This window comes from Pristis pectinata, chromosome 37 (assembly GCF_009764475.1).
Source record: "Pristis pectinata isolate sPriPec2 chromosome 37, sPriPec2.1.pri, whole genome shotgun sequence".
Taxonomy (NCBI): Eukaryota; Metazoa; Chordata; class Chondrichthyes; order Rhinopristiformes; family Pristidae; genus Pristis; species Pristis pectinata.
In genome coordinates, this window is record NC_067440.1 from 13,085,532 (window position 1) to 13,107,233 (window position 21,702).

General features: G+C 49.1%; 1 protein-coding gene and 1 non-coding gene across 2 annotated transcripts; both read right to left on the reverse strand.

The window, feature by feature from the left end:
• Positions 1 to 11,859: 11,859 nt before the first annotated feature.
• LOC127586626 (eukaryotic initiation factor 4A-I-like) lies at positions 11,860 to 19,909 on the reverse strand. The gene is made up of 11 exons (XM_052044737.1): positions 19,806 to 19,909; positions 17,980 to 18,031; positions 16,428 to 16,560; positions 15,857 to 15,996; positions 15,444 to 15,612; positions 14,838 to 14,947; positions 14,129 to 14,272; positions 13,669 to 13,806; positions 13,341 to 13,430; positions 13,003 to 13,082; positions 11,860 to 12,911 (listed from the first exon to the last, which is right to left on the reverse strand). The coding sequence occupies exons 1-11, from the start codon at positions 19,844 to 19,846 to the stop codon at positions 12,767 to 12,769; spliced, it is 1,242 nt and encodes a 413-aa protein (XP_051900697.1). The 5' UTR covers positions 19,847 to 19,909; the 3' UTR covers positions 11,860 to 12,766.
• Positions 14,358 to 14,531, reverse strand: LOC127586720 (small nucleolar RNA SNORA81). Its single transcript, XR_007958726.1, has one exon. It is a non-coding gene; the product is annotated as a small nucleolar RNA SNORA81 (small nucleolar RNA).
• Positions 19,910 to 21,702: the final 1,793 nt, after the last annotated feature.

Sequence of the window (21,702 nt, forward strand, 5' to 3'; positions counted from 1 at the left end):
TGCCGTCCATCAAACCACCCTCACACTACCTAACCCCTTCCTCCCGCATATCCCCCCATCCCACACTCCTCCATATGCCTATCCAACAAGCTCTTGAACCTGTCCAATGTATCTGCCTCCACCACCACCCCAGGCAGTGCATTCCATGCACCAACCACTCTCTGGGTGAAAAACCTCCCCCTGACATCTCCCCTGAACCTCCCACCCATAACCTTAAAGCCATGCCCTCTCGTCTTGAGCATTGGTGCCCTGGGAAGGAGGCGCTGACTGTCTACTCTATCTATTCCTCTCAATATTTTATATACCTCTATCATGTCTCCTCTCATCCTCCTCCTTTCCAGTGAATAAAGCCCTAGCACCTTAAGCCTCTCCTCATATTCAATACTCTCTAATCCAGGTAGCATCCTGGTAAATCTCCTCTGCACCCTCTCCAATGCCTCCACATCCTTCCTATAATGAGGCGACCAGAACTGAACACAGTACTCTAAGTGTGGCCTAACTAGAGTTTTGTAAAGCTGCATCATCACCTCGCGGCTCTTAAACTCAATCCCGTGATTTATGAAAGCTAACATCCCATTGGCCTTCTTAACTGCTCTATCCACCCGTGAGGCAACTTTCAGTGAACTGTGAATATGAACCCCCAGATCCCTCTGCTCCTCCACACTGCCAAGTACCTTGCCGTTTACCCTGTACTCTGCCCTGGAGTTTGTCCTTCCAAAGTGTACCACCTCACACTTCTCCGGATTGAACTCCATCTGCCACTTGTCAGCCCAGCTCTGCATCCTATCAATATCCCTCTGTAAGCTCCGACAGCCCTCCACACTATCCACAACACCGCCTATCTTAGTATCGTCCGCAAACTTACCAACCCAGCCTTGAACCCCCTCATCTAAGTCATCTATAAATATCACAAAACATAGAGGTCCCAGAACCGATCCCTGCGGGACACCACTAGTCACTGCCTTCCAATCCGAGGGCACTCCTTCCACCACAACCCTCTGCTTTCTACATGCAAGCCAATTCCTAATCCACACAGCCAAGCTTCCTTGGATCCCTTGGCCTCTGACCTTCTGAAGAAGCCTACCATGAGGAACCTTATCAAACGCCTTACTAAAATCCACGTAAACCACATCCACCGCACTGCCCTCATCAATCTTCCTGGTCACCTCCTCAAAGAACTCTATCAGGCTTGTGAGGCAAGATCTTCCCTTCACAAAGCCATGCTGGCTGTCTCTAATCAGACCATGATTCTCTAGGTGTTCATAAATCCTATCCCTTAGAATCCTTTCTAACAGTTTACCCACCACAGACGTGAGACTCACCGGTCTATAATTCCCTGGCCTATCCCTATTACCTTTTTTGAACAAGGGGACAACATTCGCAACCCTCCAATCCTCTGGCACCATCCCTGTCGACAACGAGGACTCAAAGATCCTTACCAGTGGTTCAACAATCTCCTCCCTAGCCTCTCGAAGCAGCCTGGGGAAAAATCGCGTCAGGCCCCAGAGATTAATGTCTTAATATTATTTAACAACTTCAACACATCCTCACCATCCAGGCCATGCCGTCTTCTCACAGCTCCCACCGGGCAGGAGGTACAGAAGCCTGAAGACCCCACACCACCAGGTTCAGAAACAGCTACTGCCCTTCAACCATCCGGTTCTTGAACCAACCTGCACACCCCTGATCACTGCCTCAGTACAGCAACACTGGGACAGCCGTGATCACTTTGCACGAAAATGTTTTTCTTTGGTTCTAATTGTGTTCTTTCTTGTAAAAATTGTGTATAATTTATGTTTAATTTATGTCTTTCTTGTGAATGCTACTTATCTGATGCTCTGTGTCTGTGATGCTGCTGCAAGAAAGTTTTTCATTGCACCCATGCACACACAGACTTGTGAAAATAAACTTGACTTTCACTTTGACTTTGAAGGTTACAGGGAGGGTGGAGGAGGGTTAGAAAGGATAAAGGGTTGGAAAGGACCTCAGATTCTGCCTGGGTAGTGTACAATGCAATGATGTGAACAGTGAACTGTGCAACTGCAGGTAACCCACACCCTGGGGCTCTCCTGCCCATCATCCCCTCCCCACCCAGTTCCCAGCCTCTATCTCACCCCTCTCTCCCACAATCCACTGGCAATCTTTCCTCTTCCCTCCTGGTCCTGGTGCAGGGTGTCGACCCAAAACTTTGACCTATTATTATTATAAAACAAAACATTAACATGTCTGCTCCAACATTCGATCACCGTGATTTTCTTTTCTCAGCCCTTTTCTCCATCCTTCTCCCCTCACCGATCCAGAACCTGTCAGTCTCTGCATCAAATACACCCAGTGACGTGGCCTCCACAGCCATGTGTGGCAATGAATTCTGCAGATTCACCACCTTCTGGCTGAAGAAATTCCTCCTCATCTCTGTTCTAAAGGGACCTCCCTTTATTCTGTGCCCTCGGGTTCTAGACTCTCCCACTGATGGAAACATCCTCTCCATGTCCACTCTATCTGGGCCTTTCAGTATCTGGTAGTTTCCAGCTTCCTGCACTGTCAGGTTGAGGTTCTGGCCTCTATTTTATCGCCCTTTGTTTCTTTCTTTTCTCTAACTGTCCTCCATTAACCTGTTAACCAGATGGCTTCGTAAATACTGGGATCAACTGGACATTCCTCATCGGACATGTCAGAGACACTCCCTTTGGCCTTTGACAAGGTGCCGCACACAAGGCTGCTAAACAAGGTAAGAGCCCATGGTGTGAGAGGGGAGGTAGCAGCATGAACTGACGGGCAGAAGGTCAGTGGGGATAAACATGTCCTTCTCAGGATGGCTGCCGGTGACCAGTGGAGTTCCGCAGGGGTCAGTGTTGGGACCGCAGAGTTTCACTTTATAAGTTGATGATCTGGATGAAGGAACTGACAGCGTTGTGGCCAAGTCTGCAGATGATACCAAGATAGGTGGAGGGACGGGTAGTGTCACAGAGGCAGGGAGTCTGCAGAAGGACTTGGACAGGCTGGGAGAGTGGGCAAAGAAGTGGCCGATGGAATACAGTGGAGGGAAGTGTATGGTCATGCACTTTGGTAGAAGGAATAAAGGTGTAGACTGCTTCCTAAATCGGGAGAGAATTCAGAAACCAGAGGTGCAAAGGGACTTGGAGGTCCTAAGTGCAGGACTCCCTCAAGGTTAACTTGCAGGTTGAGTCAGTCGTAAAGAAGGCAAGTGCAATGTTAGCGTTCATTTCGAGAGGACTAGCATATAAAAGCAAGGATGTACTGCTGAGGCTTTATAAGGCGTTGGTCAGACCACATTTGGAGTATTGTGAGCAGTTTTATCTAAGGAAGGATGTGCTGGCGTTGGAGAGGGTCCAGAGGAAGTTTACGATAATGATCCCAGGAGTGAAAGGCTCGTCATAGGAGGAGCGTTTGATGTCTCCGGGCCTGTATTCACGGGAGTTCAGAAGGAGGAGGGGGAATCTCATTGAAACCTACCGGATATGGAAAGGCCTCGATAGAGTGGATGTGGAGAAGATGTTTCCATCAGTGGGAGAGTCTAGGACCAGAGGGCACAGCCTCAGAATAAAGGGACATCCCTTGAGGAATTTCTTCAGCCAGAGGTTGGTGAATCTGTGGAATTTGTTGCCACAGATGGCTGTAGAGAATTAAGTCATTGGGTGCATTTAAGGCAGAGATTGACATGTTCTTGATTGGTGGGGGGGGGCGGTTAAGGGTTACGGGGAGAAGGTGGGAGAATGGGGTTGAGAAAAAAAATCAGCCATGATTGAATGGCGGACAGACTCGATGGGCTGAATGGCCTGATTCTACTCCAATATCTTATGGCCTTATGATCTTTTAACATTTTATTTATACAGCAGGGTAACAGGCCCTTCTGGCCCAGCGAGCCTGTGCCGCCCAATTTCACCCATGTTAACCTACTAACCCGGACGTCTTTGGAATGTGGGAGGAAACCGGAGCACCCGGAGGAAACCCACACAGATACGGGGGGAACGTACAAACTCCTTACAGACAGCGGTGGGAATTGAACCCAGGTTGCCTGGGGGCACCGGGGACCCACCCTCATTCACTCCCCAATTCCCAATGTCTCCATTAGACGTCCCCCGGAACTGAAGCCCCCCCCACCCCCCCCCCCCGCCCCAACACCCTACCAGCCGAGGACATCCTGTCCACAGGCTGAGGCTTGGAATGAGGTCCAATCAACCCACAGGGGCAGTACTGAGGGAGCTCCACACTGTCACAGGGGTAGTACTGAGGGAGATCCACACTGTCATAGGGGCAGTACTGAGGGATCTCCACACAGTCGAAGGGGCTGTGTTGAGAGAGCTCTACACTGTCGTAGGGACTGTGTTGAGGGTGCTCCATGTGGTCAGTGCTGGATTGAAGTGGCTCTACACTGACGGAGGGGCTGTACAGAGGCTCTGCTGCACACGCTTCCTTTGGAGACTGTGCTGGGTTAATTCCAGGGGTGAGGGCTGTTGTCTGTAGAAGGACTGAGTACGATTGGCCTGAACTCAGAGGGTTAATTCCAGGGGTGAGGGCTGTTGTCTGTGGAAGGACTGAGTACGATTGGCCTGAACTCAGTAGGGGTTATGAGAGGTGCTCTGGTTGAGACAGCAGGTTCTGAGCGAGCAGGCTGGGAGAAGCTGGGAGAGGAGCCCTCAGACTGACGAGGGTGAATGAGGTGGGGATTAATGACTCCACAGAGGCAATGAGTGCTCAGTAGCTGAGACTGGGGTCAGTTGGGGAGCGGGGAGCTTTGTTGCCGCTCTGAGTTTGTTGGATATTCTTGCAGTCAGAGTGCGGGCAGTCAGCAGTAGGGAAGTGGCAGGAAGTGCACAGCTTGCCCTAGTCTCCTGTCAGTCTCAACTTCAAACTTTTGTTCTGTGAAAGTTGTGCAATTTCTGGATCAGGCACCTTGCACCTTATTGTCTACCTGCACTGCACTTCCTCTGTAGCTGTGACATTCTGTATTCTGTTATTGTTCTTACCCTGTACTACCTCAATGCACTATGTAATGAATTGATCTGTACGATCGGTGTGCAAGACAAGTTTTTCACTGTACCTCGGTACAAGTGACAATAATGAACCAATACCAATTGGCCTAGCCTGTCTGTGACCTTCCCTGGCTTGTCCAGAGGTAATCGGGAAACGGCTGCCCTCTGCTTGCAGGCGGTAGTGGCTGTGAGCCAACTCCAGGGTCAGGAACATGATGACAGGACTCTTCAGAGACGGCAGTGGCTCAGTGGGCAGCTCATTTGTCCCCAAGGGTGAAGGTCGTGGGTTCGAGACCCACTCCGGGTTCTGCAGAGGGACAACTCGTGCAGCCATCTCAAGATTTTGGGAGGGCAGTACTGAGGGAGGGTCACACCGTGGAAGGGGCAGTACTGATGGCCGGGAGGAGACAGTGTACCACATGTACGTGGTGTGAGAGAGGTTGCAGCCCCTCTTCGAGTATCTGTGGGGGCTGCTGCTGAAGTTCTGGTTGCACTTCAGCCCAGCGCTGTTGGTCTACGGGCACCCGGTGCGACGCAGGGAGGGGTGCGCGGCGGATCTCCTGGTGGGTCTCCTGCTGGGCCTGGCCAAGCTGGCCATCTACTGGACGCATCGGCGGGCGGCCGAGGGTCCCAGCAGGTCGGCCTGCCTGCCCGTCTTCCGCGCTTACGTGCGCGCGCGGGTGTCATTGGAACGGGAGCACGCGGTCTCCTCGGGCGCCCTGGCTGAGTTCCGCGCTCGGTGGGCCCCTCAGGGGATTGCGTGTGTGGTGGACGAGACCGATGCGATTCTGGTGTGAAGTGTCGTGCGTTTTGTGGTTGCGGGCGTAGTGTTGCGCGGGTATTGGTTTCGGCCGGGTTGTGTCTTCTGTACTAGATGTAGCGTGTTTGCTGTTGGTTGTTTTTGTAGTGTTTTTTAACGAATAAACGTTCTGTACAAAAAAAAGGGCCAGTACTGAAGGGGTCTGCTGCTTAAGTTCTGGCTGCACTTCAGCCCGACGATGTTGGTATACAGCCACTCGGTGTGGTGTGGGGCGGAGTGTGCGGGAGATCTCCTGGTGGGTCTTCTGCTGGGCCTGGCCAAGCTGACCATCCATGGGACGTGGCGGCGGGCAGCCGAGGGTCCTGGCCGGTCTGCCTGCCTGCCCGTCTTCCGTGCATACGTGGGTGTCTTTGGAGAGGGAGCACGCGGTCTCCACGGGCACACTGGCTGAGTTCCGCACTCGGTGTGCTCCTCAAGAGATCGCGTGTGTCGTGGACGACACCAATATGATTTTGATATGAAATATTGAGTGTTGCGGTACTGGGCATAGTGATGTAGGTGTGTTTTCGCGGGTGTTAGTTTACAGTAATCTCTGAAGTTCTGTAGTCGATTTGATGATCCTTTCTGTATTAGATGTATACATTTGATATTTGTAGTCTTCTGTAGTGCTTTTAACTAATAAACGTTTTAGATAAAAAAAGGGGCGGTACTGAGGGAGGGTCACAATGTGGGAGGGGCAAGACATCATTTTGATTAGCACCTGATTTGCATTTTTGGTTTACACAACTAAAAGTAAAGTCTGACTTATGTGGGTTTATGGAATACTTCTGTTGTGTGCTCAGTGATGTAACAGCAGTTAACGTAACACTATTACAGTGCCACTGACCCGGGTTCAATTCTGGCCGCTGTCTGTAAGGAGTTTGTACGTTCTCCCCGTGTCTGTGTGGGTTTCCTCCGGGTGCTCCGGTTTCCTCCCACATTCCAAAGACGTATGAGTTAGGAAGTTGTGGGCATGCTGTGTTGGCGCTGGAAGTGTGGCAACACTTGTGGGCTGCCCCCAGAACACTCTACGCAAGAGATGCATCTCACTGTGTGTTTCGACGTACATGTGATTAATAAATAAACATCTTAAACGTCAGATGTTTCAGGGAAATTTAGGGAAGTTAACTTATTTTGCAGTGACGTCTGCATTGCTGACGTTTGTCACCCATCCTTAACTCCTGGTCAACTACATCAGTCCATGTGATCAGAGAACATTGAACATGACAGTACGGGACAGGCCATTTGGCCCACAATGTAGTCACACAAACGTTCTAAAATATATGAATACTGAACGGTCAAGTCAACATCTTCATCACAAAGGAATGTTATTTCCATTACTTGGCTGTCCCCTCTTCCCCGTTATACACTTGCAAATTCTTACGTGTTGTTTGAAGACAACAAGAAGTACTCTCCTTTCCCTTCAATGCTGCCCAATGGGTTATCAGCAGGGCAGGTCTGATGGGCCAAATACCCTACAGGGTAGGAAGTTTGAATCATTGAGTTAAGGACTGGTTAAAGTTGAACCTGCCAATGACTGAACTGACACACACAAAATGCTGGAGGAATTCAGTGGGTCAGGCAGCATCTACAGAAAGAAATAGACAGTCGACGTTTTGGGTCGAGACCCTTCATCAGGATATCTTGTGTCTCAGGACTGATCTGATGTTGGAGGCAGATTCTACTCTGCCACCGTTCCTCATAACCTGTGACTTTCCTAGAATCCCAACATCTATCCACCTTGGCCTCGAATGTATTCGGTGACTCCCCCTAAACAGCACTGAGGAAGAGAATTCCAAAGATTCACCAGCCTCTGTGGGATGAAATTCCTCCTCACCTCCATTTGGACTGGTACACGAACAGGAAAGGTTCAGAGGGATGTGGGTCAAACACCTGGAAATGGGACTAGCTCAGGTAGACAACTCGGTCAGCATGGATAATTGGGCTGAAGGGCCTGTTTCCGTGCCATTACTGTTTTTTGACTCTATGACTCCACCTGAAATTTGTGACCCCCCCCTTTACTCTCATGGGGGGGAGCATCTTCTCAGCATCCACCCTGCCAAGCTCCCACAGAATCTATGTTGTAATCAGCAGGTCAGGCAGCATCTATGGAGAGGAATAGACAGTCTACTGCAACCATCCATAGCTAGGTTGCTGCATATTCCTCATCAGCTGTGGGTGATTCTGGTATGACTCACTGATCATGTGTCAAAGTCAGCAGCAGTTCCTGCAACTGCAGCCTCATCAGTAGGTTCCAATTCTGCCTTGCAAGAGAAAATGGGACACAGCTGGTCTCTGCTGCTGTTGAGAACCCTGCAGACCAGCTAGATGCCCCTGATCTTGTTCAGCCAGGTGCTGTTACTGCAAGGAGATACAAGGGGGCAGAGTAGTCAGGCAGGACGTTAAATTCATTGCACCGATTTCACCGAACGCCTCAAAACCTGACAGTCAGCCAACAATCTCCTCAGTACTGCCCCTCCCAGTGTGGTGCGGCACTCCCTCAGTACGGCCTCCCCTCAGTACGGCCCCTCCCAGTGCGGTGCTCCCTCGGTACCACCCCTCCCACAGTGTGACCCTCCCTCAGTACCACCCCTCCCACAGTGTGACCCTCCCTCAGTACTGCCCCATTTTTTATATACAAAAGTTTATTCACTAAAAGCACCACAAAATGACATTGTGTCAAAAACTACAGCAACTTACGCAAGAAAGAACTACGCAGACTCATAACTACAGCAGAGAATGCTAACTAAACTACCGCAAAATGAACTACTTTAGATCACAATCTCATTCACACCATCCACGACATGTGATCCCCTGGGGGGCCCACTGATTGCAGAATTCACCCAACAACTCGCCTCACCGGGTGACTGTAGATCAGCAGCGTCGGGCTGAAGTGCAGCCAGAACTTGAGCAGCAGCCCCCTCAGATATGCGAGGAGGGGTTGCAACCTCGCGCACTCCACGTACACGTGGTACACCGTCTCCTCCCGGCCACAGAAGTGACAGGCAGCCGGGGCGTCAGTGAACCGGCTCAGGAAACGGTTGCGTGGCGCCGCCCGGTGCAGCACCCTCCACCCCAGGTCCCCGATGTAAACGGGGAGGACTCCCACGTAGACACCACCACTGGGGGCCCCCCTATACTACTGCCCCTCCCACAGGGTGCTCCCTCAGTACTGCCCCTCCCAGTGTGACCCTCCCTCAGTACCACCCCTCCCACAGTGTGGCACTCCCTTAATACCACCCCTCCCACAGCACGGCACTCCCTCAGTACCACCCCTCCCAGTGTGACGCTCCGACATTACTACCCCCCCACATTGCGAAGCTCCCTCAGCACTGCCCCTCCCAGAGTTTGATGCACCATTCCTACGACCACTGAAATCCCTTCCCCCAAACCTCTCTCTCCTCCAAGAGGATCGTCAAAAGCAGCAACCTGTACCCACTGGACTGGACCTCTCCAAGTGTCTGGGTGCCTGTGTACTTACAGATGGACCAGCCTGCCTCCCAAGGCAGTGGTATCATTGTGCTGACAGCACCATCTAGCTGAGGGTGGAAGTAAACCCAGATTGGTCCATAGGAACCTTCCTGGACCAGACTGTCCAACCATCTTGACTTGCAGTTATACTAATGATGATAGGCCCAACTTTCTGGCCTCTCCAACCTTCCAATTTAAAAGTAGCCCAGGCTCCAATATAGGAATCCCCTCACCAAGTTCTTCTGGTGTGTAGAACCCAGATCAAGCATTATACCCTTTACTATCAACTAAACCACAGTGTCAGAGTGCCATGTGTCAGATGAGGTGGAAGGAGCCCAGAATGGGATTCCTGTTCCAGTCAGTTACACCCATTTCATTTTACAAATATGTGGATAATGTAGGGCAGATGAGGCATCATTTAACAGATGCATAGCAAAGTCCTCCAAGTAGTGGCAGGAGGGGATGGATCAGGGAGTCACAAAGAGAACAGTTCCTTCAAATGCTAACAGATGAGGGAATTCCAGTGGCGGAATCTTATTGAAACTGGTGTAAATTACAAAGGATGGTTTGTCGAATATGGAGGGTGGTGAGGTGGAAGGTAAGGGCCAGGGGAACTCTCTGCCCAGTTGGGAAAGAGCAGAGATGTCAGGTATAATCTGACAGAGGTCAAGTACTCTGTCAACGATGGTCAAAAGGAAGCCATGGCTCAGGTCCTCAGATCCTCATGTGGAATGTCATAGAGCAAATATGACAGACTGAACAACTGGGAGACTGGAGTCCTTAGCGTGGTAGAAAGTGAGAGAGGCAAGTCTGCAGGCTTGTAATGGGTTTTGATACTAGCCTATCCCTTAAAATGGAGATCCAAAAAGGGAAGCCAAATGGGCCATGTGAAAGTAGGGTGAAACTTGGTCTCAAAAGTTACAAAATTCAAGCTCTGTAGAGAGCAACACTAATGCAGTCAACACAGCAAAAAGAATGAGGGAGAGCTCCTCCAAACAAACATAGCTTGCATAACTTGGGCCCATGTGAATTACCACCATTCCACCTTTGATTTGGAGAAAGTGAAGTCATTGAATGTGAGAACAAGCTGAGCCACCTCTGTAACAACCAAATCTGCCACAGGAACTGTGGGTCAAGCAACATCTGTGGGGTGGTGTGGGGGGGGAAGGAAGGAATTGTCAATGTTTCTGGCCAATACCCTGCTTCAGGCCCAACAGATGCAAATCGATTCATTGCGTTGCTCCAGCAGATTGAGCTCCAGATTCCAGCATCTTGTGCCGAGTGGGCCTTTGTTCAAGGAAGCAGAGGACCCTCGAGCCATCCAGATGTTGGAAGGTGCACAGTTTACTTCTCTGGTTGGGATAGGGGAAGTGGAAACTATCACAGATCATGGGGGCTGGGAGACTGCCTACTGAAAATTTACATTTCAGGCCAGAACTGTACAGAACCAAAAAGGTCACAGGTAGTACAGGCAATTAGAGAAACTGAAAGGTTTTAGGTTAAGGCAAACATATGATCAGTTCTACTGCATTATAAATTTAGCTGGGACTCAGGAGGCCACTGTGCTGGAAATGTTTGTAAAGCAAATGTTTACAAGTCCAATGAAATAGAAGCTGGGTGCTTTTCTCTGCAAAGCACAATGCCCTTATCAAAATACTGTAGTTTCCAAATACAAAACAGTGCATCAGAACTAGTCACTTTCACCCATCCATATTTTTGGCTCAGCCTTTATTGGTTGTCTGGTCAGTTGGGCATGTCCTGCAGCCTTATTAGCAACTGAATACATGCTCCATTCTAGGCTTGTAACCTCATCCTGTCCATTTCTCCAGACACTGCCCCACTCCATGGATGTAGGGCAAATATGCAGTCACAGGAAAATAGGGAGGCCATTCAGCCCCTCAACTCAGTTGTCACTGAATGACATCTGTGCTGGCCTCAACTCATCACCCCCCCCCCCCCCACCGTCAGCCAGAAGATAGAAGCCTGAGAGCGCATAACACCAGGCTCATGGACAGCTTCTAACCCAGTTATAAGGCTATTGACCAGTCCCCTTGTACAATGTACTCTTGGCCTTGCACCTTATTGTCTGCCTGCACTGTACTCTGTAACTGTAACATCATTCTGCATTATTGCTTTCCCCTTGTACTACCTCAGTGCAGATGTGGTGAATGATCTGTATGGACTGTATGCAACAGTTTATCCCCCCCACCATATCTCAGTACATGTGACAATAAACCAATGTTCCAATTTTATTTAAATTCCCCAAAAGCCATCATAAATATACCTAATATTAAGCCTCCACCACCCCTTGGGGGCAGAATTCCTGACATTCACAACCTTAAATTTCTAGGAAACCTCAGTTTTAAATGATCAGCCCTTATTTTGTAGCAATGTCCCCTTGTTTGTGACTCCCCTGCCAGTGAAAACATCTCAAAACTACCCTGTCAAGTCCCCTTAGGATTTTGTATATTTGAATTGCCAGCCCTCATTCTGAACCCAAGGAATACAGACGCTGGGGTAATGCAGACCACAATCACCAGCATCACCTCACTGAGCAGAATTGCATTGTCAAATAATGTAATCAAACAGCATTGGTGGGTGTTTACCAAGTTTAATGTTCAATAATACATGGATTTATAAAGTGCAACATCCAAAGCACAAGACACGGGACACTACTCTGCAGCAACATAAGGTGAGCTCAACAACTTGCTGTAGTTCAGGCAAGAGGAATTTTCTTTTAAGTAACAGGGTGGTGAGATGGCCTCAAACTGGCCCTATACACGATAGTTTGGCATCCAGAAGGCTACAGATGTGTAGCCCTGCCCAGCAACATTGAGAATGCTCTGTGCACAAGTGTTGCAAGCTACAGTAATTCCAGCCGCTCCCCATTCTAATACTATGGGCACTGGAGAAAGGCTCCATTACACTAAAAAATCAACCCATGCCCTATTCCAACAGAGGATGTTATTGAAGATTCCCAGAACAATGCACGTAAACAAATACAAATTTATTGAACGGCATTTAATAAATACTATACAGAATGCAAGATTTGTACACTTTCTCTGTCCATGATTAGCACACACACCCAGAATGCTATCCCACACTGCACTTCAAATCCTAAAACATTATCCTGAAGTAAGCTGGCTTCACATAGTTGGCAGACTTCAAACATCGGTGATACTTCCTGGTCCGCAAGTACATGGTTACATGATGAAGAATATCTAATGCTACTAAATCTAAGATAAGACTGGGCCCAAAAAGGTACTTACCCAGAATTTTTAATGACCCCATAAGTATTTTCTTTACCCACCCCATACCAGTCTGAACCTTTCAAGGAGGAAGGACGAGGAATGCCTCCAAAAGCAAGCTGACCACCAACAGTGTTGTACACAATGATCAGTTCTGAGCATCCAGGCGACACTCAACAGTTTAAAGAGAGAATCTGGGATTGCAGGTAAACAGTCAGCATTCACAGCCTCAATCACAGCTTCTCAGAATCAACTTAGATCAGATCGGCCACATTCATCGGCATCTCATCCACAGTAGTGTTGTAGAACGACTCAATGTCACGAAGCGTCCGTCTGTCTTCTTCAGTGATTAGATTAATGGCAACACCTTTACGCCCAAAACGGCCTCCACGGCCAATTCTGCAAGAGGAAGGGAAGTCAGTCAGTGGGTTGGGGCAAGGATTCACTAGATGCAGTTAATCAAAATGCAAGGATAAAGCCTATTACCCACCTATGAATGTAGTTCTCACGGTTTGAAGGCAGATCATAGTTGATAACCAAGGAGACTTGCTGCACATCAATCCCACGGGCCTAAAACAGACAGCCAGCACCATCAGACGCCAATAAACAATTTTGCTACAGCAGCCTGCACTCAAGGTCACACAGTGCATTGATGAAGTAGCAGCAAGGCTTTGAATTTGCCAGAGAAACCAGCAGCAACCTTTGTAACATTGATGCAAACTATTAAGCAGAGCAACACACAAAACACTCTGTACTGAGTACAAAGTCCAACATGGCACAGACTAGGAGTCATTGTATGTCAGAGATGCAAATCACCACAAGACTCACCAGCAAGTCAGTAGTAATGAGAACACGGCTAGATCCAGAGCGGAACTCTCGCATAATGAGGTCTCTCTCCTTCTGCTCCATGTCACCGTGCTGTAAGGAAAAGCACACATCAGCTGTCTGCCACAATTTAGGTGAATGCTCACAGCTATTTGGTACTATAACTGATCAGTCACAGCAGAAAATCAACAGGGCAACCACACCTAGATTTAGACATAGTCACAGCCAGGATTATAATGAAGAGTTAATGCAATAAGCAGCAACCTGAAGACCTACATTCAGAATAACAAAGGACATTCATCAACCAGAAACATCGCTACTCGATCCTTACCAATGCAGAAACTGTGAAATCTCTGGCAAGCATTTTCTCAGTCAGCCAATCCACCTTCCTCCTGGTGTTGATGAATATCACAGCTTGAGTGATGGTCAGAGTTTCATACAGATCACAGAGTGTGTCCAACTTCCACTCCTAGGAGGAAACAGATGCAAAGGTCTCTATGCAACAGCACTAACAATAAATCAATGAAATGTTAACATCCCCAACCCTGGTGTCACAATATCAGATTCTTTAGCTAAAAATGTCATCTGCAATATAGTTATGCAAAACTATTGAAACAGTCAAGCACAGTGGAGTGCAGGTTGTCATTCTACCAGAGAGCTGGGACCAAATGCAGCACAGAGCTGTCACGGAAGTGAAAAAGCTCCCTGGATAACTCTTCATATTGGCAGTAGTTTGCTCCCACTCCTCCCCCCACCTGGGTACAACGGTGAATGAACTGCCAAGGCCTCACCTCTCGCTCCACATTTATGTAGAACTGCCTGATACCCTCCAGTGTCAGCTCCTCCTTCTTCACAAGGATACGAATTGGATCGCGCATGAACTTCTTCGTCACCTCCAGAACATCAGAAGGCATTGTAGCAGACAGCAAAACCACCTGTTTGAACAGAACAGAATAGGCAGAGCACTTCAGAATTACCATCTCCATCCAGCTGCCACGGATGCAACAGTCCTTACATGGACAATGTGCCACCACATCTACAGGTCAAAGCACCGGACATTAAGAAAGAGGTCCACTTCTCCCATTTCAATGGGTGGAATTTAATCTATGTCCCAACAAATCCTACTGTCACTGATGAGAACATCAGATTTCATCCAAGGCTCTCAACTTCAGCAAGATACTTGCAAGGGACAGTCTGATTGCAAACAAATTCTGTATTAAACTGCATTGAGACACTAACAGGTGTTTAATTTTAACTGAAATACAACACAAGCTTGACAAGCAGGTCAAAAACCTGAGATCAGTATTCATCCAGATGCTGTTCTGGAAGAGGGGGTGGGGGAGTAAACAGGCAGGGGTGTTAAACTACCTTTGATCCAAGGGATTTATTACACTGCCATGATCTATGCACAGCTGAAAGCCAAGATGGGCATAGGTAATGAAATTGCCACAAACTGCAGTGCTAAGGCCTAGTAATTAACAAGCCTTCCACAAACAATACCTGAATGGAGGTGTTAAGTTTCTGAAATATTTCATAGATCTGGTCCTTAAATCCTCTGCTCAGCATTTCATCTGCTTCATCCAAAACAAACATCTTGATGTACCTTGTAGCTAGAATAAAAAGAAATCCATCAATCTAAACTGATTTGCTGCACAGCAAACGAGATCTACTTAAGAACCATTCATACCCTTGAATCAGTTTTAATTGAGACAAGAAACTTCAGATGTTGTAATCTAGATAGAGTAAAAAAAACAAATTGCTGGAGGGACTCAGCAGGCCAGGCAACACCTGAGGTCTCAGTCCAAACTATTGACCATCTCCTTGCCTCCACAGATGCTGCCCGACCTGCAGAGCTCCTCCAGCAATTTTTTTTTGAAGCAGTTAATCATCTGGCCCATCAATATCCATATTAGCCTGTAAGCTGCACTTGCCACCCAGGTGTCATCATTGAGGCAGAAAATCTGATCCTGGTCCTTCAACCAGAAACATCAGCTGCCTGAGTGACTCAGTAAATAAGCCATTTTATTGGTCTACCACACAGGGCAACACATAATTGCTTGTTTGACTAGGAACTTGGCAAAATCACTCCAAACTTGGTATACTTACAAAGGTGTTGACGGTTCATCATATCAAACACACGGCCTGGGGTCCCTACAACAATGTGCGGTGCTTCCAGCTGAAACTTCTGCATGTCAGACCTGATGCTGGTGCCACCAATGCAGGAGAAGCAGGTTCCACCCATGTAGTCTCCCAAAGCCACAATGACCTTTTGAATCTAAAGCAAATACAAAATGTTACTTGAAGGCCCAGTCTGAATGTGTTACAAAGCTAATGACTTTCCACAGGACTAACAGGTTAACAAACAGTGCAACCCACTACAAAGCAGCTTTGGAAAAGTGGACTCACTGAAAACCTCACCTCCACACAAACTATGGACCAACACAGCAGCCCCACTGGCAAGGAAAGACATTTGTAAGAGTAAGGGAAAGAAAATGATCAGAAAATAAACAAAGCATTACCTGCAGAGCCAGCTCTCGGGTTGGGGCCAGGACCAAGGCCTGTGTCTCCTTCAGCTCCACATCTAGCTGTTGCAAGATAGAAATGGCAAACGTAGCTGTCTTGCCTGTTCCTGACTGAGCCTGGGCAATGACATCATACTCTGGAAAGGAGAATGTCATAATTAGAGCAGAACTGTGCTCTTCTACAGTACCTGTCCAGAACAGCTCACATTGGTCAATGAAACCCAAATGTTTGTGCGAAACCTTGTGCCCACAGCATGAATCAGCAAGCATTCATTGACAGAATATGCTGAGATGAACGAGGGCTGATTATTATACCCCAAGTCAGATTTAAGAAATGTTACCATATTTAAAGGTAATTCCTTGCCCAGTGACAGGGGATAGGCCAGACATAGAACTCTATGTCAGAGAACAAGACCACCATGAATAAAAACTTCTTCAGTGCTTTAGATGTGTGCGTTATTTAAAGCTTGTAGCCCCACCTGCCTGAATCTAACCCAACCTCACCCTGTGATCAGTCAGAAAGTTTGGTGAGTTGCTCTACTACCTTAATACAGAGTGCAATCCCTACCCCTGATGCAGGGAAGAATGGCTCGCTGCTGGATAGCAGATGGTTTTTCAAACCCGTAGGCATAGATTCCACGAAGGAGGTTTTCACGTAGATTCATGTCATCAAAGTTATCAACAATCTCAGTCCAGTTACTCTGCAAACACAAAACAATCCATGTTATTCAGACAATCAAATTTACCACTCACCAAACACATGCACAATAATCCACTGCAACACAAGAGGTGCTGGAGGAACTCAGGTCAGGCACTATCTGTGAAGGAAATGGACAGTCGACATTTTGGGTTGAGACCCTTCATCTGGACTGGAAGAAAGGGAAAGATGGCCAGTATAACAAGGTGGAGGGAATGGGTAAAGAACTAACAGTGGTAAGTGGATCCAAGCAGATGGAGAAGGGGAAAAGACATGGGTGATGGGGGGGGCCAAGCTGGATCAGGAGAGAAAGAAAGAGCAGGGGAAAAAGGAGAGGGGGCGGAGTTACTGGAAGGTTGAGAATTCCATGTTCATGCCACCAGGTAGGAGACAACCCAGGCAGAATATGAGGCGTTGTTCCTCTAATTTTTGTTTGGCTGTGACCTGGCATTGGAGGAGGCTGTGGACAGATATGTCAGTGTGGGAATGTGAAGTGGAATTGGAATGGCTGGCCAGTGGGAGATTCGAGGTAACATGGAGCACTAGATGCAATAAATAACACCAATGGATTGACAACGTGAAGGACTGGCTCACCTACAGGATTGATTAGGGCCCTGCATCGTGGTGGTGTAGGGGCAGGAGTGACACTGCACAGTTCCTCCAGCACCTCTTGTGTTGCTGCATCTGCAGTCTGTCTCCACAATAATCCACTACCCCTCCAAACCCCTTTAATCCAAGTCAACATTCTAAGTGCTATACAAATAAAGCTGGCTTTGACGTCAGCTACTGTTGCAGTACAAGAAATGCAGTGATCAAACTTGCACAAACAACACCTGGACACCAGAAGTAAAATCCCTACTTCAAGAATCTTTTGCAACTAGGGCTTGGTTTGAAGTTGCATATGAAAAGTGTCACTCCCTTATGGCACCACCCTGCTACCTTCCAGGCTGCAGCATCTGCTCAGCACAGCACTGGGCCCCAAGTTTGTGCTACCGAAGACTCAAACAGGACAAGTCTGGGATGTTCAGAATCTGATACAAGTTCTGTAATCTAATTACTGGCAACCTAACAGTTCTTAGTGCAATATCCCTCACTGTCCACCCATTAACTCCACAAAATCTCAGTTAAAACTGAAATTGCATGTAATTGCAAAATTCATATCTTACAAGACCTTACTTGTAGAGGTACAGAAGCAGACTCTCAGCCAAGTGAATCCACATCAACCACCCATTTACACTAACCCCACATTAATCCCACATTCTCAACCACCCCCCACCCTGCCCAATTCTACCACTCACCCACACACTTGGGGGCAAGTAACAGTGGTCAATTAACTTTACCAACCCACGTATCTCGAGACGTGGCAGGAAACTGGAGCACCCAAAGGAAACCCTCAGTCACAAGATTGAACTGTTTTGCTTACCTCAATGACTCCTTCTGGTTCCATTCCATCAGGGGAGCCATGATCATTAGATCTAAGATTAAGGATGAGTGATTAGAAACAAAGACATCACCAGCCTAACAAATTCATAAAAAAGTAAAAACTGTAACTGCAGTAAAGCATTTCACAATACCCAAGTGAGACAGTTTGTCATGACTCACCGAGTTGTATTTTTGCCTGTAGAGTAATTTACTATGAGTAATACAAGCCTGAACAAAAGCTGCTAGCAGAAGAAAGGCACACTTCCTGACATTTCCTAAGTAATGAATAACTTCTCTATTCTAGACATGAGGAACCACATTACGGCAAAAGAGAACACACCATTGTGGTAATCGGGATTGCTAGCCCTATACAGGATCTGGTTGAAGGGTAGCAGATTCTGATGAACTGACAACTCAGACTGCATCACTGTTGACAGACAGTTCATCACCCATGTGCCAAGGATCATGGGAGGGGCAGAAAAGGGGTAGAAACTACAAGGGCTCGCACTGTAAAGATGGCAAAGAACACTAATTAGAAGCAAACCACACACAGCGACAAGGGGAACAAGTGACATACCCGTTCCCCACAGTCATTAGAACACAGCAATGCCACTGGATGGAGCCCAGGCCCCTCCCCACCACTTCCTGTCTCCAAATGAACAGGGATTGAAAGAGTGCAGAGATTTACTAGAATGTTGCCGGGTCTTCAGGAGTTGAGTTACAGGGAAAGATTGAGCATGTTAGGACTTTATTCCTTGGAGCGCAGAAGAATGAGGGGAGATTTGATAGAGGTTTACAAAATTATGAGGGGTATAGACAAAGTAAATGTGAGTTGGCTCTTTCCACCTAGATTAGGAGAGATAAATACGAGAGGACATGGCTTTAGGGGAACATCTACACTCAGAGTGGTGGGAGTGTGGAACGGGCTGCTGTCTGATGCGGTAAGTGCAGGCTCAGTTTTAAGTTTTAAGAATAAATTAGATAGATACATGGATGGGAGAGGTCTGGAGGGTTATGGACCGGGCACAGGTCAATGGGACTAGTGGGGTAAAGTTCAGGCACAGACTAGAAGGGCCGAATGGCCTGTTTACCTGAGCAGTCGTGTCCCGTGACCGGCCGCGCATGCGCAACCGCAGCCCCATGCGGCTCCAGTTGCGCAGCGCCGCTGGCGCAAAGGGGCGGGGCCAGCGGGTGCACATGGCGGGAACGCGCCCCCCCCCTCCCGGCTGCGCGCGCGCTCCCCACCCCCGCAGCCACCACGAGGAGCCTCCCGCGCCTGCGCACTGCGCCGTCCGCACCCCCCCCCCCCAACCCCGCCACCTTTCGCTGTGAAAGGTCCGCGCTCCCGCCGCAGCCGCCCCCCCCCCCCCCCGCCCCGCCGAACCGCCCCGCCATGCGGCGGCCGTCGAGCCGCCGTCGCGGCACCGAGACACACGGACAATAAGCAGCACCCCCCCCCCCAACCCCACCCCGCCATTTTACGCCCCGCGGCACGCGACTCCCGCCCCGCGGGTTTGAACCCCAACGGTCGCCGGGCGCGCGGCCAACCGCCAGCCGGAGCCGCCGCCGCCGCCGCCCGGTTAAAGCTCCCGCTCACCAGGACGCTGAAGACACAGAGTAAGTGCGCTGAATGAACCGGCTCCGCTCCCCAACGGCCCCCCCCCACCACCATCGGCCATTTTGTGGAACATTTCCACCCCGCTTTTCCTTCACTAAACCATCCGACTTAAAAACAACGCCTGGGGTTTCCTTGGAGGATGTTTTTTTTTATATAAATCATCCTTCCCTCCCCGATAGCCCCCCCCCCGATCACTCCCCGCGGCGTACCTATAGTCCGCACCGTCCTCTGACATGACCGCTTTAGACATCTCGTAGCCGAGAGAGAACCGCGGCGCCTCTCGCCTCGCCTTTTATACCGCCGGCGCGGCGGCGCGGGCGCATCCCAACCTGCTGGCCCGGCGTCCGCCCCCTCCCCATTGGCCGCCGCGCCGGCCGGCTCCTGCGTCACCCCTCACGCCGCCGCTCCTGGTTGGTCGGCTCCCCGGCCCGCCGTCTCCCCCCCACCCTTGCTCCCGCCTCCCAGTGACGTCAGCGATCCCGCCCGGCTTCCAAGTTAGGTTGAGCGGTCGCTGACGAGCCCGATTTCCGGTCCGCTGAAATAAGATTTTTTTGGTTTTTATTTTAATGGTAAAGTCGCTGCGGTGCCCGGCTGGCGGGTAAAGCAGGGCAGCGCCGGTGCCCGCAGAGGTTTTCACCCCCCCCCCGCCCAGCTCCCCGGTCTGAGCACGTGATGGAGCGCTGGCGGGACAAATGGGAATTCCCTCTGTAGCCGACCACGTGTCCGGGAAACCTCTCCATTCATTCCCAGACAAAGGAGGCCAGGCCCCGCTCCAGCAGCTGCCACCCTGGGGAAGGGACGGCAGAGAGCGGCAGTAGTCTGGGATTTCTGCAAGCGCCGAGGCTATCCTTGCAGTAAAGAAGGTCCAGAGGACATTAGAGACTTGAAGGATCGCTGTTGCGAGGCTATCCTTGCAGTAAAGAAGGTCCAGAGGACATTAGAGACTTGAAGGATCGCTGTTGGTTAGATGAGAGTAAATAGGACTGGAGAATGGACGTTAATAATTAGGCAAAAATACAGTAAAAAAAATCACACGGAGTCTGGAACTCACTGGGAGAGGAAACCGAGGACTTTCAAACAGAAGAGACCGCCGATGCTGGGATGTGGAGGAACTCAGCGGGTCTAAGGAGTCGAGACCCTTCATCTGGACTCTGACCCGAAACGCCGACTGTCCCATTTCCCGCCATAGATGCTGCCTGACCCGCTGAGTTTCTCCAGCTTTCTGTGTGTTGCTCCAGACTTTCAAAAAGTAACTCGCATTTTTTTACACCCTATAAGGACCTATTCGACCTCATGTGGGTTCCATTCACCCGCTTATTTCCCTGTAACCTATTCTCTCTCGTATGCCCATCACCCGCCTACCATCCACATACTCTAGGGGTGATTTAGAGCAGCCAGTTTTGAACACACTGGGTACACTGGGGAAGTCCACGTGGTCACGGAGAGAACGTGTACACTCCACACACCCAGCACCCGAGGTCAGGATCGGACCCGATAGGACTTGAACAAGGAGCCGGGCCAATTATCCTCCAGTTGTGCAGATAATCTAACAAACAACGCAGAGAATGTGTCGAAAGTTTCTGACAATACAAAGATAGATGGGAGGAATGTTTTGATGAATACACAAAACGCCTGCAAAAGGTTATGGACTGTTCACGTGAGTGGACACAAAACGGCTGTGAGAGTCAAACAAATATATAACACTACAGCACAGTACAGGCCCTTCGGCCCACAATGTTGTGCCGACATTTTATCCTGCTGTATCTAACCCTTACCTCCCACATAGCCCCCTATTTTTCTATCATTCATGTGTATATCTAAGAGCCTCTTAAATGTCCCTAATGTATCTGCCCCCCCCCCAACCTCTGCCGGCAGTGTGTTCCACGCACCCACCACTCTGTGTAAAAAAACTTACCCCTGACATCCCCCTTATACCTTCCTCCAATCACAAAATTATGTCCCCTCAAGTTAGCCATTGTCGCCCTGGGAAAAAGTCTCTGACTCTTCACTCTAAAGAGTCACAGCCCTCTTAGAGAAGAAATTCCTCCTCATCTCCATCAGAAATGGGTGACCTCTTATTCTGAAACTATGCCCCCTAGTTCTAGA

Excerpts from the sequence above, each read along its gene's own strand:
- LOC127586626 (XM_052044737.1), bottom strand. The coding sequence starts at position 19,846 with ATGTCTAAAGCGGTCATGTCAGAGGACGGTGCGGACTATAG. Across the intron at positions 16,561-17,979 it reads AACCAGAAGGAGTCATTGAG|AGTAACTGGACTGAGATTGT; the intron begins GTAAGCAAAACA and ends TTGTGTTTGCAG. Across the intron at positions 13,083-13,340 it reads TCATTACTACTGACTTGCTG|GCCCGTGGGATTGATGTGCA; the intron begins GTGAGTCTTGTG and ends TGTCTGTTTTAG.